At 49.8% G+C, this 13,209-nt stretch overlaps 4 protein-coding genes and 1 pseudogene across 4 annotated transcripts in view, besides 1 other annotated feature; 4 read left to right on the top strand and 1 right to left on the bottom strand.

Moving 5' to 3' along the window:
- The window catches only part of LPMP_200710 (flagellar attachment zone protein, putative), a gene marked incomplete at both ends in the record, with an annotated part of 10,987 nt that extends 8,495 nt beyond the window's left edge, over window positions 1-2,492 (bottom strand). Inside the window, one exon of the mRNA XM_010699969.1 lies at window positions 1-2,492. Within this exon, the coding sequence (XP_010698271.1) occupies window positions 1-2,492 (2,492 nt within the window).
- Window positions 2,493-4,255: 1,763 nt separating this feature from the next.
- Window positions 4,256-4,877: a repeat region.
- Window positions 4,878-5,878: 1,001 nt separating this feature from the next.
- LPMP_200720 (hypothetical protein) lies at window positions 5,879-6,508 on the top strand (the record flags this gene model as incomplete). The annotated part of the gene is made up of 1 exon (XM_010699970.1): window positions 5,879-6,508. One exon carries the CDS (start codon window positions 5,879-5,881, stop codon window positions 6,506-6,508), a length of 630 nt encoding a protein of 209 aa, XP_010698272.1.
- Window positions 6,509-6,890: 382 nt separating this feature from the next.
- LPMP_200730 lies at window positions 6,891-7,420 on the top strand (annotated as a pseudogene).
- Window positions 7,421-7,769: 349 nt separating this feature from the next.
- LPMP_200740 (hypothetical protein) lies at window positions 7,770-10,220 on the top strand (the record flags this gene model as incomplete). Its single annotated transcript, XM_010699971.1, has 1 exon — window positions 7,770-10,220. The coding sequence occupies one exon, from the start codon at window positions 7,770-7,772 to the stop codon at window positions 10,218-10,220; it is 2,451 nt and encodes an 816-aa protein (XP_010698273.1).
- Window positions 10,221-10,697: 477 nt separating this feature from the next.
- LPMP_200750 (hypothetical protein) lies at window positions 10,698-12,185 on the top strand (the record flags this gene model as incomplete). Its single annotated transcript, XM_010699972.1, has 1 exon — window positions 10,698-12,185. One exon carries the CDS (start codon window positions 10,698-10,700, stop codon window positions 12,183-12,185), a length of 1,488 nt encoding a protein of 495 aa, XP_010698274.1.
- Window positions 12,186-13,209: the final 1,024 nt, after the last annotated feature.

Here is a 13,209-nt window from a genome sequence, read left to right on the forward strand (position 1 = left end):
AATAGCTTGCCATTCTCGGCCCTCTGTGTGTCAGACTCTTCCTGCGCTCTGTGTAGCGCGTCGTGCAGATCGTTGTACTCTTTGATCGTTACGGCGTACAGTGGCTCTTTGGCGATGATGGCAGGGTCGACCGGGTCGGTGGCAGGGCAGGTGTGGAGTGCTTTGCGGGTGCGGCCGAGTGCTAGATTACTGGATGGTGAAACCCCGTCTGCGGCTGTCAGATGCGGCTCCATTTCTCTAGCAACTTTTGCATCGTGACGCCTCTGGCGGAACACGGCGAGTTCCTGTTGTTGTGTTGCGATCTCCTTGGTTGCATCTTGAAGTTGTTGAGCGAGGTCATTGCTGTGACTTTGCGCTTCTAGTAGAAGGTCGTCGAGCTTTTTAAGGAGAGTTTCTTTGTGGTCGAGTTCTTTCTTAAGCTCGTGGGCACGATGTTCTGCATCTTCATAGAGTGCTTTCTGTGCGTTTAATTCGTCAATTGTTACTGCGTACAGGGGCTCCTCTGCAGCGGATGGTATGGGTGAGAGATTTCTGTGTGCTCGAAGCTGCTGCGCTTGCTGCTGTTGCATGTGATAGTGCTCGAGTTCTGCGCCTTGCTTGTCTGCAAGATCCTTGAGTTTCTCAAGGAGGTTTCGAAGTCGATCAATTTCATCGGCAAGTTCCGCGTTGCGTGCTGTGAGAGCGTCCTGATCTCGCTGGATTGCCGCAGTCTGCTTCTTGAAGGTTTCCGCAGACTTCTCAAGGGTGTACTGAAGTGATCTATTCTCGTTGTTGATCTTATCGAGGAGCATAAGGAGATCTCCAATTTCACTCTCGTAGGCGTCCTTGTTCCCCAAGTAGTCGAAATGTGAAAGTTGGGTAACGAACTCATCGAAGCCAAGTCCAGCAAACTTATGATCGTCGATTCCCAAAGCGTGGCAGATTTCAGCTACAGCCTTGTCTAGACCAGTCTTTGGAGCGTCACGGTTTTTGTAAATGGAACTCATCAGCCGGGTTGGCATCTGCGAAAGACGATCATCCACTTGGGTTCGTGTCATTTTGGCTGGGTGGGTTATTTCACACCTCACAGACAACTGATCATACTCTGCGTTAAACACAATGTCGTTAACACAGTATGGATCGACGTGCGCTGCGAGCGCTGTTTCAGAGGCGAAGGCAGTTCGTACCTCCTCAAATCTCTCCGCTAACACGTCTGCCCACTCGGTGCCAGGATACTTCTTGACGTGTGATGTTGCCACTGACACAGCTTCGTAATCCGGTTCCCACCTCTCATCATGCTTTTGCAGCTCTGCAACCAAAGCCTTCAAGCGATTGACTTCCTCCTGAGTTTCCTCACTGCGTTCTGCCTTACTACCTGCCTCACCACTTCGGATAATAGTCGAAAAGTAATGCTCTTGCAGATAGAGGCGCCTTTGCTCTAACTCTGCAGTATAAAGAGAAAGTGTGTGCAGTTCTGCAGCTGCCATGACGTACTTGGATGTAATCAAGTTTATGCAACTCCTCAGTTGGAAGCGCATAGCCTTAGCTCCAAGGAGAACCTGCTCAACTTCGTCCTTAGTCAGCACACATTCCTTCATCCTGCTGTCCACACTGACGGGAGAGATGACGGCAGACAACGGAATTGTCACGAGGACAGACGTCCTGGTGAAGGAGGTGACCTGTTCGGGGAGTGTAGTCGTGCCATTTGAGGACAGCTCCTCCTTGAGCTTGGCAATCTTGGCGCGACAAGCCTTCATGCCGGCAATGGCGGCTGCGATGGCGTCGTTCTGCTCTTGGATGCGCTTGTCGTGAGCCAGGAGGCTGTATGCCTGCTGGTAGGCAAGAGCCGTGGTGGCCCACGCATGGAGGCTGGCCACCACTGGTGAGTCGCGCGCCGCCGCCTTGTAGTTCAGCTTGGGGCCGTGCTCCAGGGACTGCTGCAGGCTTTCCGCCGAAGGGTAGAGCTTCGCGAGGACGTCCATCTTCGCGATCTCGTCGAGAGCGGCTCTCCTCCGGTACTCCAGTTGCACATCCGCCCACTCGTAGAACTCGACCGCCGTGGGATCACACTTGGCCACGGCCCACACCGCCTTCAGGACTGCGACCGCAACTGGGGACGGGGCGGCCTGGGCCGTGACCTTGCGCAGATCGACTTCATCAATGCGCTCTAGCTCTTCACGAGCCTTGTCGAAGTGACCGCGAACGCGTGAAACACGATCCTCGTTGCTACGGCGGATGGACGCAAGCTTCTCTCGTGCGAGGGCCAGCATATCCTGATAGCTCTTCATGCGTCCATTTTCCGTGTCGACCTCTCTGAGGAGAATGGAGCGCAGTGTGTCACTGTCGCCGGTGTGAGGGCCCCACTGCTGCACGACGGCGGTGTAATCCGTGATCTCACGCACCGTACCCAGCGTCCACTGCCACGTCTTGGCAGCGTGGAGATAGTCGTAGACGACTACCTGCCCAACCTTCAGTTGAGGAAAGGCAGGATTGATGTTGCTCGAAAGGGTCATCTTCGCGCTGTTGTCGAAGGCTAACTGTGAGAAGTGCCGTCTATTGTGTTGCTGTTTTTCTGGAGAGGCGGCACAGAGCCTCACAGACTTTGTCGATATAAATGTATTACGAATGCGAGGGTAAATGTTATGAAGCTCCCACCAAGCTTCGTACTCTGAAACACGATGCTAAAGCAGCACGTACGTGGTACCTGTACGCTTGAGAATAGCGGCGCTAGGGAAGATAAATGATAAAAAAGTGGGTTGTAAATCGAAAAGGTGGGAAAACGGCGAGATTCCCACGTAGATGGCGTCGAGACTTGTATACTGGCTTATGTGAGGTTCTCGGAAAAGTATTTAATGTACGCTTTTTTTTTTTTTGATAACAATGCTGCTGCAACGAAACTGCTGTTCCGCAGAGGTGATAAGAAAAGAGAAAGTAGCGCAAAGGACACAGAAAGGAGAGGGAAAAAGGCGTAGCAAAGAAGGGCTTTTCTGTGAGAGTGGCGAAGAAGTGCACAAACACACAAATGTAAAGCAACAACAAAAAGAGAGTCAGTTCACAAGTACTGGAGGACAATGACAATCGAAACACTAGCTATGTCAGGACTACGTTATAGTCGAATGAGGAACAAAGCAAACAAAAGATGCACTACGGGGAAAGGAATACTATGATCCTCGATAGCTACCGGGAATCAATATGTTGTAGGTTGTTATGGTATGTATGAGTAGGTTGAGCAGTAGAACATTATGGAAATCAGCATACAAAAGGGAAAATGAAGGAAAACCAGCGAGAAGATGATTGGAAGGGTAGTTAAGGAGTTGCAAAGTTAGCACACCAATATCGACGCCTAGTCATAGTTGTATGAAGCAGCTCGGTAGGTATTCGTACTTGTGAAGAATGCTTGGCATGACAGGTTTATCATTGTAACGGCAGGCATTGGGTCGGAGGTACAACACGAATACTGAATAATGTTTCTGTTGGTTCGAAAAGAGAGGAATAATGTCCACAAGGAAAAAGAATGGTAAGCAAGATGTGAGAAACGTCGCAGCCGATATGAGAGTAAAGAAGGTTACAGTACATTCAATATGGTGCTTGCTGTCCATTGGTCGAAGAATTACACATAGGGTCAACCCTGCTGTATCCGAAATTAGGTGTGAGTCTGCAGTACACAATCGCTGTCGGGACTATCGAGGAAACTGTAGCAGTGCATTCGGTGCTAGTTCAGGGCTCTCTCAAAAAGAACAAAAAATAAAGAAGCTGTAAAGTAGCAAAAAAAAAAAACTAGGGTTGCTTGAATGCTTATATCAAACCTCTTTGCAGATAAAAAGTAATCGATGAGATAAACAAGAATATCACATTAACCGCTTTCATAAATCCCAGCATTGAAAGAAATACCCAATCAATGAAAATACTCGGAATAAATAATACAGTCGGCTTGAAGTCATACACAAGTATGTGGATATCAACTGGGCCGGCAGACTCCATCTCATTGCCGAGCTGCGGGGAGGAGACTCCAACTCTCCTGTGGGAGGGGTTACCAACTGTGAATGAGGTATGCTTGCGTAAAATTAGTTAATCTATGCATTTCTCCGTAGATGAGCCGACCAGGGTTTACAAAGTTGGGTCTACTTTTATGCCTTTCGGTATTTTATGTGTAAGAGACTGTTGTGTATGAAGAGCTAACACGCATAAGATGGACAGGGTATGGACCCTGACCACCTCCGACTACCAACACGACAGTCGCAACGGCCTCCACCCCCAAGCAGGACTCTACACATGTCCCGTTAGGCATATGGCTCGATTCCATAGCAGATAGTTTTTGCTAGACGACTGGAATGTAGCTATGATGCAACAGAGGTTGGTGGACTGTGGTAGTATGCATATATTTGTGGACTTGTGCGTGGTAGAATGACACGTGAGACGACAAAAACAATGCTCCTCAAATAATGAAAGTTCTTGAAGTCGGAAGAAGGTGCGCGCGATATGTGGCGTCCAACGATTGATTCACACAACATAGACATTAGCAAACAAAACTGACACTGTGGTGGGAAGCAGGTTGTGTGCAGACGAACATATACAGCGCGGACTTGTTCGCTGTTGGGGATAAGCCGCAGCACATGAGGTCCAAACAGAGCTAATAGAACAAATTCGTCTCTAAAAATAGGAGCGTACACTCTTCATTGGCAAAGGCAGAGATTTTGTGAATTGTTGACACGATGCGTGGTGAGGTAGTGCAAGCTTGGTCAAGGGCACATGCCTCTCCGGCACGGCGCCAGCCCAGAGCTGCGCATTGGCACTGACTGTCCTTGACCGTGCCCTGGTGCAGTCTAGAGGCTCTTTGCATACCCAAATATTAGGGTGCTGGACCCTGAATGCTATGGTGAGGTGGCCGGCCTCACCAGAACTGAAGTAGATGTAGACCAGGCAACAGTAAGAGAAGTCACAGGGCGTTGACTCGCAAAGTGATTTCAGGCACGTGGTATTGCTGCAAGTACATACAGGGATCAGTGCAATTAGGATTTCGTCCTGGAGGAGCTGCACACAGTGCAGTTCCAGTGGAACGTTTGACAGGCCGAGGGTGTAAAGGGGGTGGAGTGCAGAAGGGGGGGGGGGGAAGAATGCGGAGGGCCGATCAGCTCTTTTGGTTGGTGCCGGGCGCCTGCACAAAGGACCGTTCTTAACTGCTCTCATCAACCTGCCGCTGTCACTTCCGTTTTTTTTTTTTGGAAAATTGAAGCACTGCCAACGCGATAAGTGGAGGAAATGTCACTCAGACTAATCGCCTTATGGCAATGGTAAGCTACATTGCAAAGGGCCGCTGTCTGACAAAATGCAGTATTCTGTAGCTTGCAGAGTAAACAGCTGATTTTCCTTTTCAACTGTGCGAAGCCGCTTCTGGGCACTGATTTGTGGAGAAAAGCTACTCTCTTCTTTCCGATGTGTCGCCCAAGGAAGCTCATTGACTCTATTGAGATGTGAAACGTTAGCTTTTTTTTCTGCGAAGCTGAATTCACTAGCAGTTTTGGCCACAGTGCAGCAACCGTTTCCAAGTCATCGGCTACGGCAACTGGAAGACAGTTCTTTTCAATTCACAAACAAAAATAGCGCATTGATGTTTTACAGTTTTGGCGCATGGCTGTTGAACCAGTGTTTTTTTTTTCCTTTAATCCTGTCAGGATTAAAGAACTGTATTCACTGTTCTCCGCTGAGTAATAATACTTGGATGCTTTTCTGCGCCGGCTTCTACAGCGTTTCCTCCAATTAAACCACTTCCATAGCTTTCCCACCTCTCTTCTTCAATCCTTCAAAAGCGCATTTATACTTGCAAGCGCAGGTCTATTTTGTTGGCCGGGGCAGACAGAGTGCCCGAACTTTTTTCGACATTTTTTCTTTCAAGCCCTGGATGAAGCGCACTATAAAAAGTGGCGCACCAGGGGCCCGGCAGGCCTACATGAACAAAAGCAAATACAACCCCAACCGTTACAAACTCGAAAAAGATCACATATGGCGACAAGTAGAATTTACCATGACGAGCCTGTGTTGTAGACGATGCTGTGAGATTATACAATGGAAGGTTGACTATGGTAAATACACTTTACAGGAGCACAGCCGTCGCTGCAATTTGTGCCGTGAAAATAAAGTAGCTCACGCTTATCATCGCATCTGCCAACAATGCGCTGAACGTGAGGCAGTGTGTGCAAAGTGCCAAAAGCACCCAGCAGCATCAACTGTCTCCGCAAACGCTGATGTGCCTCACAACGACTCAGATCACGAATCATTGGAAGGACACATTGAGAACTTAGAGAAACCGAGAGAAACGACCAAGTATGCTTTTGTTGACATCGCTTCCCATGGAGAAGAGCTTCAGCGACTCACAGGTCTCAATACTCGTGTCTTGCAGCAAAAATTGAGGAAAAGACGAGAGGCTGAAAACCGAGACTCTCTAGGTACTCTGCGCGAGCGCGAAAGGCGGACGGCACTGCGAAAAGGAATCATTCAAGCTGAGGCCTCCGACAGTGGTGAGAGCTTGTAATTGAGTAATTCTGATAATACAGTCGCTAGGAACCATAGCCGTTCCAATAATAGCCGATTAACTACGTCACTACCGCGTAACGCAACGAATAACAATAATGATAGAAAATAGTACCAAGCAAGAAGAGAGCTGGAGTAATATGCTCTCGTAGCGTATTTGATGCACAAATGAATGCACTTATTTTTCTATTTCGTCTTCGTGGAGTATCGTCCACCATAGCATGCTCGTGTGTATTGTCACATGTTATTCCCTCGATAGCCCAACGTGCACGTATGACGAAGCTCCAACAGTGCTCTTTTCACTGATTACTTCCTCTTAGCTCTAACATTCTCGTATTTCTATTGCTCCTTTCAGAGACTCACTAGATACTGAAAGCACACAAATGCCTGCCTCTGGTGGGATCACTGGGAGGGCCTCTTTTCCATTTCACCCCCAGCTGCTGCTTTAAATCGGATTGTCAGCGATCTGGCGGATTATGACAATCGGTCTTCTCAATTTCAATGCCCTACATCTACTGTTTCCACCAGCTCCCCTCCCAGTGGAAATAATCGCCTGTTTTTAGTTCTCCTTGTCAACGCTTTTGGCATCCTCATAGTGATACGTAGAAACAAAATGGAAAGCACTTCAACAATAAACATCCGTGTCTTTTTATTAGCGATTGCCGATGTAGGGGCTATTTACTACATGTGGCTGTAAGCATATGCGCTAATACTGGTTTTGGCGTTTTCAGTGATCTATCTGTGGGTTAATGGCGCTGCAATATTCCTCAGTTTCTGGGCTACTCAAAATACTTCTGGGATTCCTCAAGGACCTGCCTTCAGGCTCGGAGTTCAAAGGGGAAAGGCTGATAAAAAGAAGAACGAAAATTGTCGATTAATTCTTCCCCTGTGTATCGCTAACGGGGAGTTTTAGGACAGTTTGTACGAAGCATTCTATACATATTATACATAATGGAAAAAAAAAGGTATAGCTGTGATGAGGTGCTAGCCCTTCAAGCCCCTCGCACCTTCCTGCTTTTTGCAGAGTGTTAGAAGGGGAGCAAACATTGCTACCAATAGGGAGATATATATAAGGAAAGCAATAGTAGCAGCAACATCACGAAGTACCAGAAGTGATATGCAGGGTAGAAGGAAAAATGCATTAATTTTTTTCTCCTAATCACAGAATACCGGGAAAAAGCACAACTACTTCTGTTTGACTTCAACTCACTCACTTTATTTGCTAAATTCCAGCTGACTGCTTAGGCATTACTTCTGTGTAGATGTTTCAAAAAAGGGCTGTAATGCTATTATCAGCGCAATGGCGCCCTCATTCTGAGCAACTAAAGCTGTGGATTATTGGCTCAGCGAGCGACGTCACGACACTTTCTCTCGCCCGCGACTATGTTAATAACCTCGATGTAGGGAGCGTTTTACAAACGTTCGAAGATGGTTTGGAGCTCACTGGCATTCTTCCTGTCATCAAGTATCCTCTTGGCACACATACTTTCTCGAAGCTCTCTGCTCACTTCGAAGCTTCTGCTGGCGAGCTCAGCGCGAGCGAACTTCACCAGCTTGCGTCGAGCATCAGCCTCTCCCCGGAGAACTTGGATTACTATGATGCAACGTTAAGCACCCCCGGTGTCATAGCAGCGATCCGATGCTGTTTACAGCGTGCAGACAACTCAGAACTGATTGCCTTTGCACGACCGTTTTGGCAGAGATGCGAGCAAGCGCTGCAAGTGAGTACAGGACTGGCTTCTCTGGTTACTCAAATCACTGCTGATGAGCTGGCATTTCGCCTTTCCACCTCTAGCGACAAAGCTACTTTTTTTGATATTACCCTGATGGAAGGCTTGCCACTGGAGCAAAAGGGTATGGAAGGGTTAGTAAAGCACTTACAGTCCGCCACGGAGGAATTGGAGAAAGCAGACCTTTTAGATCTGCTGGAGAGAATTGCAGCACCAAGGAACTCTCAGCGTTATGCAACATGGGGTATGGCTGTTCAGAAGGCACTTATCGAGAAGGGTGGGGTGACAGATGCTAATTGTTTTGAGGTTTTTGTTAAGCTCATGCTCACGGGGACAATCATTGACGATTCAATCTGTCGCCAAATATGCAAAGCAAGTGTGTGCATTGGCTCTGAGCGCACTCTAGAAGTGCTTAATGCGTGGCGAGATTCGAATTCAACTACATGCTCAGGCTCTACTTCCCTGGAAGACGTGCAGGCGGCGCTGCAACGCCACATACGCGTACAGCTAGAGCAGTCTCAGCCTGAAACATCTACTGTGGAATACTTGGAGTGGGTGTTGTGCCTGTCTTTTTTTTCCCAGACAGATGCATCATCCTTGCTTAGCAGGGCCGTGACAAGCGGAAGACTCTCCGGCGAGCTATCTGCGAAAGAAACGGCGGTTGTGTGTGATGTTATGATCAGCACCTGCGTCATTCCCCACTCGTTGCTCTCCGCTATTCGTCGCAGCGTGGAAAGCAATGAGCTCAGTCAACGCGCCAGTGTGCACGCACTGTACATACTGCAACGAAGTGGCATAAAGGCCTCACCTACTCTTATCAAGAGAGCAATTGGTCGCGCTGGGGCGCGTCTTGTAGCTGCTTGCACTCTCAAAAAAAGTGTTGACGACGAGCTTTTTCCCAGGGATAGGGCTCTACTGGTCGCAGGACTCTGCTTTGTTGACGATGAACAGCAACCCGTCCTGTTGCGGCGAATTGTCGAGTCTCAGGAGGTGTCTCTCTCTGCTGCGATGTGTTTCCTTCGTCATGCGGGTCAAGCAACTACGAATTCAAGCCGTTGGGTCAGAAAGACTGCACTGAGTCGGGTACTAAGGTCTGCGAGCAGTTGTTCTGCGGAGGAACTTAGCCTGGTTCTCTCAGCTCTTTCTGATCTCGGGGTTCGGGACGCAACCGCGTTTCAGCGCGTGCTCGAAGAACTGAAGCGAAAAGCTCCCCGCACAGAGGATGTGGTAGTGGCTGCAAAGGCAGCGCGTAATTTGAGACTTACGTCGCTTCTTGAGCAATCAGAGCTCATTGAGAGCTTGAGCCACATCGCGAGCGTTTCTTCAGATGATCTTCTAGTTCTGCTGAGCTGCTGCACAGCAAAGCAGCGGCAAGCTCTTTTGCTTTTCCCGGATGTGACTGCGGCTCTCAATCAGATTTCACTCGCAGATAGCACGACTTCGGATTTGGTGCTGCTCTTTACCTTTTTATCGTCACAAGACGGCAAGAGAGCAGAGGTGGTTGCTGAGCTGCAAACCCGAGAGCCTGTTGAGCGAGGTGCTCTCTCTGCTGATGATGTCTTAGCAGCGTTTGAGTCTGTTGACTCCAGCCAAGAGGTGGAGAACCTTGGCAGGGTGCTCATCCGGGCTGTTCAAAACTGCGGAGAGAGCCACTTGATGCGCCTACTCCGATGTGCTAGCAGGTATTCGAAGGTTCCAAAAACATTCTTTCGCCTTGCGGGGAAGCCTATTATCTCTGCAGCGAATGAGAAAAGGTTGTCCCCTGTCAACGCGAGCGCGTGGCTGAACTTTTACGTTAATAACCAGATCCGAGATGATAGCGTTGGAAGGAGCCTACTCTCATTGCTATCGCGTGCACAATCACGCTCTCCCTCGCCGTTCTATCAAGACTATTGCCGAGGGGCTCGATTTTACGGAGTCAACGTGAAAAAAACCTCAAGGAGAAAGCAGCTTTCTGATTTCTCGCTGCTGTCTCCTCAGTAGGATGCCGTGCACGCAGCTCAGGTGGTGCTCGGCTATTTTTCTTTCTTTCCCTGTCCCACTTTCTCAGTTCAATCACAGTTTTGATCAATTATGCGCCAGGAATGTGACAATCGCGTATCAGCCGACCAAACCATTAGTACACTCTTGCTTTCCTTCCGAAGCGTTGTAGTGTCGTCGTCTTGCTCCTCGTGAGCGAGTCAAGATTATGTGAAGCAAGCATTGAACTATAGCCCGCAGCATCATGCCACCCACAGGAGCAGTTTCACTACCATGTCTTCCGATGTATCTTCTCTTTCCACACTTCTCCGCGTGCATTTTATTCGCTTCTTTCCCCAACTTGTCTTTCCTGCATCGGCGCTTGAGCCAACAGCAACAAGGACGAAACAGTGAAAAAGCTGCGGCTCGCTCAATCTTGTTAGGATTGGATTTCGGAAACAGAGGCTCGTCGGAGAAAACACCACCGAAGGGACGGACACAATGTTGCGCGATTGCACCCCGCTTTTCTTCATGCGTTCCGAAGCGGCGGCTGCAGAGCTGCGACAACTTCTCCCATTGTTGCCACTCACCGGTAAAAGAACCGGTGTAGCCACGCATTCCATCGCATCGCTGATTGTGTCCACAGCGTACTTGGCTACAACAGCACAGTCTGCGATAAATCACTCGCGCGATTGCCCTGTCCTCTTAAAGAAGCTGCCGCTGTCACTCATTGGGAAGGAGCCCAGCTTTGCCGCGCGGCCGTGTGTGAACTGCGTGCGCGAGCGCGTGCACTACGTTTCCTCTGTGTCGTTCTGTAATTATTTTGAGCAGAAGTGTGCGGAAGCGCAACACTACCGAGAAAGGACATTCAGCAACGGCGCTGTTGGGGATGCGGCGCTCCCAAAGCTCTTACTGGAGGCGATCGAGCGCAGCTACGGGTCTGTCAGTGCGTTTAAGGACAGTGTGGCACTCCATTCCACAGGCGCCATGAGTCCTGGGCGACTGTGGATCGTGTATTCCCCTTCCATCAGCGGCAGCGAGCATGGAGCTGTGAGCTTGCTGAATCTTCCAGCTAGCAAGGTTCCTCTTGTGTACGGTCTCTGGCCGCTGGCTTTGATCAACATGACAGAGGGGCGCTTATGTGAACAGATTGCATGCCACTCTGGAGAAGGTGGTGACGCCGTCGATGCTGATACCGCTCCTTCATGGAGCCACGTAGCTCGTGCACCAAAGGTACTAGGTGCGCTTGCTACCACAGCGGAGAGAAACCACCGATCAGGGAACATGGTGCAAGTAAGGCTCTCTGCTATTCAATCCGCTATCGCAGAGGAAGCGTTGTGCGCAATGAACTGGCAGTTTGTCGAAACACAGCTCTCGTCTGCGCTGGCGTACTACAGCTCCAAGGAGCGCACCCAGGCGCAGCGCGAGCATCGAAGAGAAAAAGAACATGTGGCGGCAGTGCGGGCTATGAGTCAGCTGAAAGACAGCGGCGCAGTGATTCATGCGACGGACTCGGTGAGAATTACATCGTCGAATTCATTTGGTGCATCGCCGGCAAGCGGACCGAGCCTCTCAACTACCGCAGTGGCCATGTCATCTTCAGCAAAGACAGAGTGCAACGTGCTCGGAGAGGCTAGTCTTCAAGCGACTGCAGTGACAGCCCCTAGTGCGGAGGCAACCGCCGCAAGCACCACCTCTAGCCCTTTGCAGGTAGCTGATGACACAACAACGGGCGCCACCGCTGCCGAGCCACGCACTGTGCAACAGGCGGATGGAACGTGGGAGTACCACTACAGGAACGGAAATGTGACGAAAGTTTTCCCCGATGGCACCAAGGAATTTCAAACAGAGGGCTTAACAACAACCGTGTTCGTGAACGGAGACACGCTGTTCGAGTACCCAAACAACACTTCAATTCTCGATCGAGCAGATGGCATGCGCGTTACAACGTATGCAGACGGCACAAAAAAGGAGGAGCGGCTCAAGTAACGATTATGGGTCAGGCGGCTCAATTCATTCTGTGCAGTGGTCTTGAGCAGAGCGCTTCGATTGACGAAGAAAAAAGTCTGGTACACACACACAACCCCCCCCTCCACACACACACACTCGACTGCTGCTAAACGGAAAGGTATATATATATATTTTGCTGCCTCTCTACGTACTGATCGCAACGAGTCGAAGGCTGGCACTGGCTGTGGGGGTTTTGAAAGTAGACCTGAACGTGAGGCGCAGGCGCTCTGCTGCTTTGTGCGACACTTCACAGTGTGCGTGATAAGGAGGAAGAAATAGCACAGAACCCCAAGTTTTCGTCTTGGTGAGGGGAATGAGGTCTAATGGCGCAGCCGCGCTCCCCCGCAGCGTGAGTGGCCACCTCGGTGAGTGAGAAGACCACTAACTGATCCCTTCTCCGTTCCTCTTCGGTTGTTTGTCTTCGTCAGAAGTGCTCCTACACGTTTCTTCTTTTCGCAGCGATGTGGTCATAGTTGCGGTGCCACACGTTTCCTGGTGCGACTGTGGCGGAGAAGTAGAGTACACGGGTGGCCCATTGCCAAGCTTGCGAAATGACGCAGTTGGGAGCCGTGTTGTTCTAATCCTGGGAGGAGAACGGCTCTCTCTCTCTCTCGACTCGCTTTCAACTCGCTTCTTTTCTTTGCTTCCCTTTCCTGCCGCTCTCTTTCCTGCCGCTCTCTTTCCTGCCGCTCTCTTTCCCATCACCACCGTACCTTCGCCACCCTCGATTACACAATGTAGCAAGAGTCGCGAGCGTGAGTTTTTCGCTCTCTATCCACTGTTATTTCCACACTCTGTATGACTTGTTTTGTACCTCTACGCATCTGAAAGAACCAATGCACATAAATCGCATTTCTACACGTGGAGTAAAACTTGGGCGTACTCCCTTCTCCCACCCACGCTCTCTTGTGCGAAAGCGCAGCATAGCTGGTGTGCATCATTAGCCATTATAGGTTGATCGAGGGGAGGGGAGAGACTATCAGCTCCAACCAGGTAGGTGCAT

The sequence above is a fragment of the Leishmania panamensis genome, assembly GCF_000755165.1.
Source record: "Leishmania panamensis strain MHOM/PA/94/PSC-1 chromosome 20 sequence".
Taxonomy (NCBI): Eukaryota; Euglenozoa; class Kinetoplastea; order Trypanosomatida; family Trypanosomatidae; genus Leishmania; species Leishmania panamensis.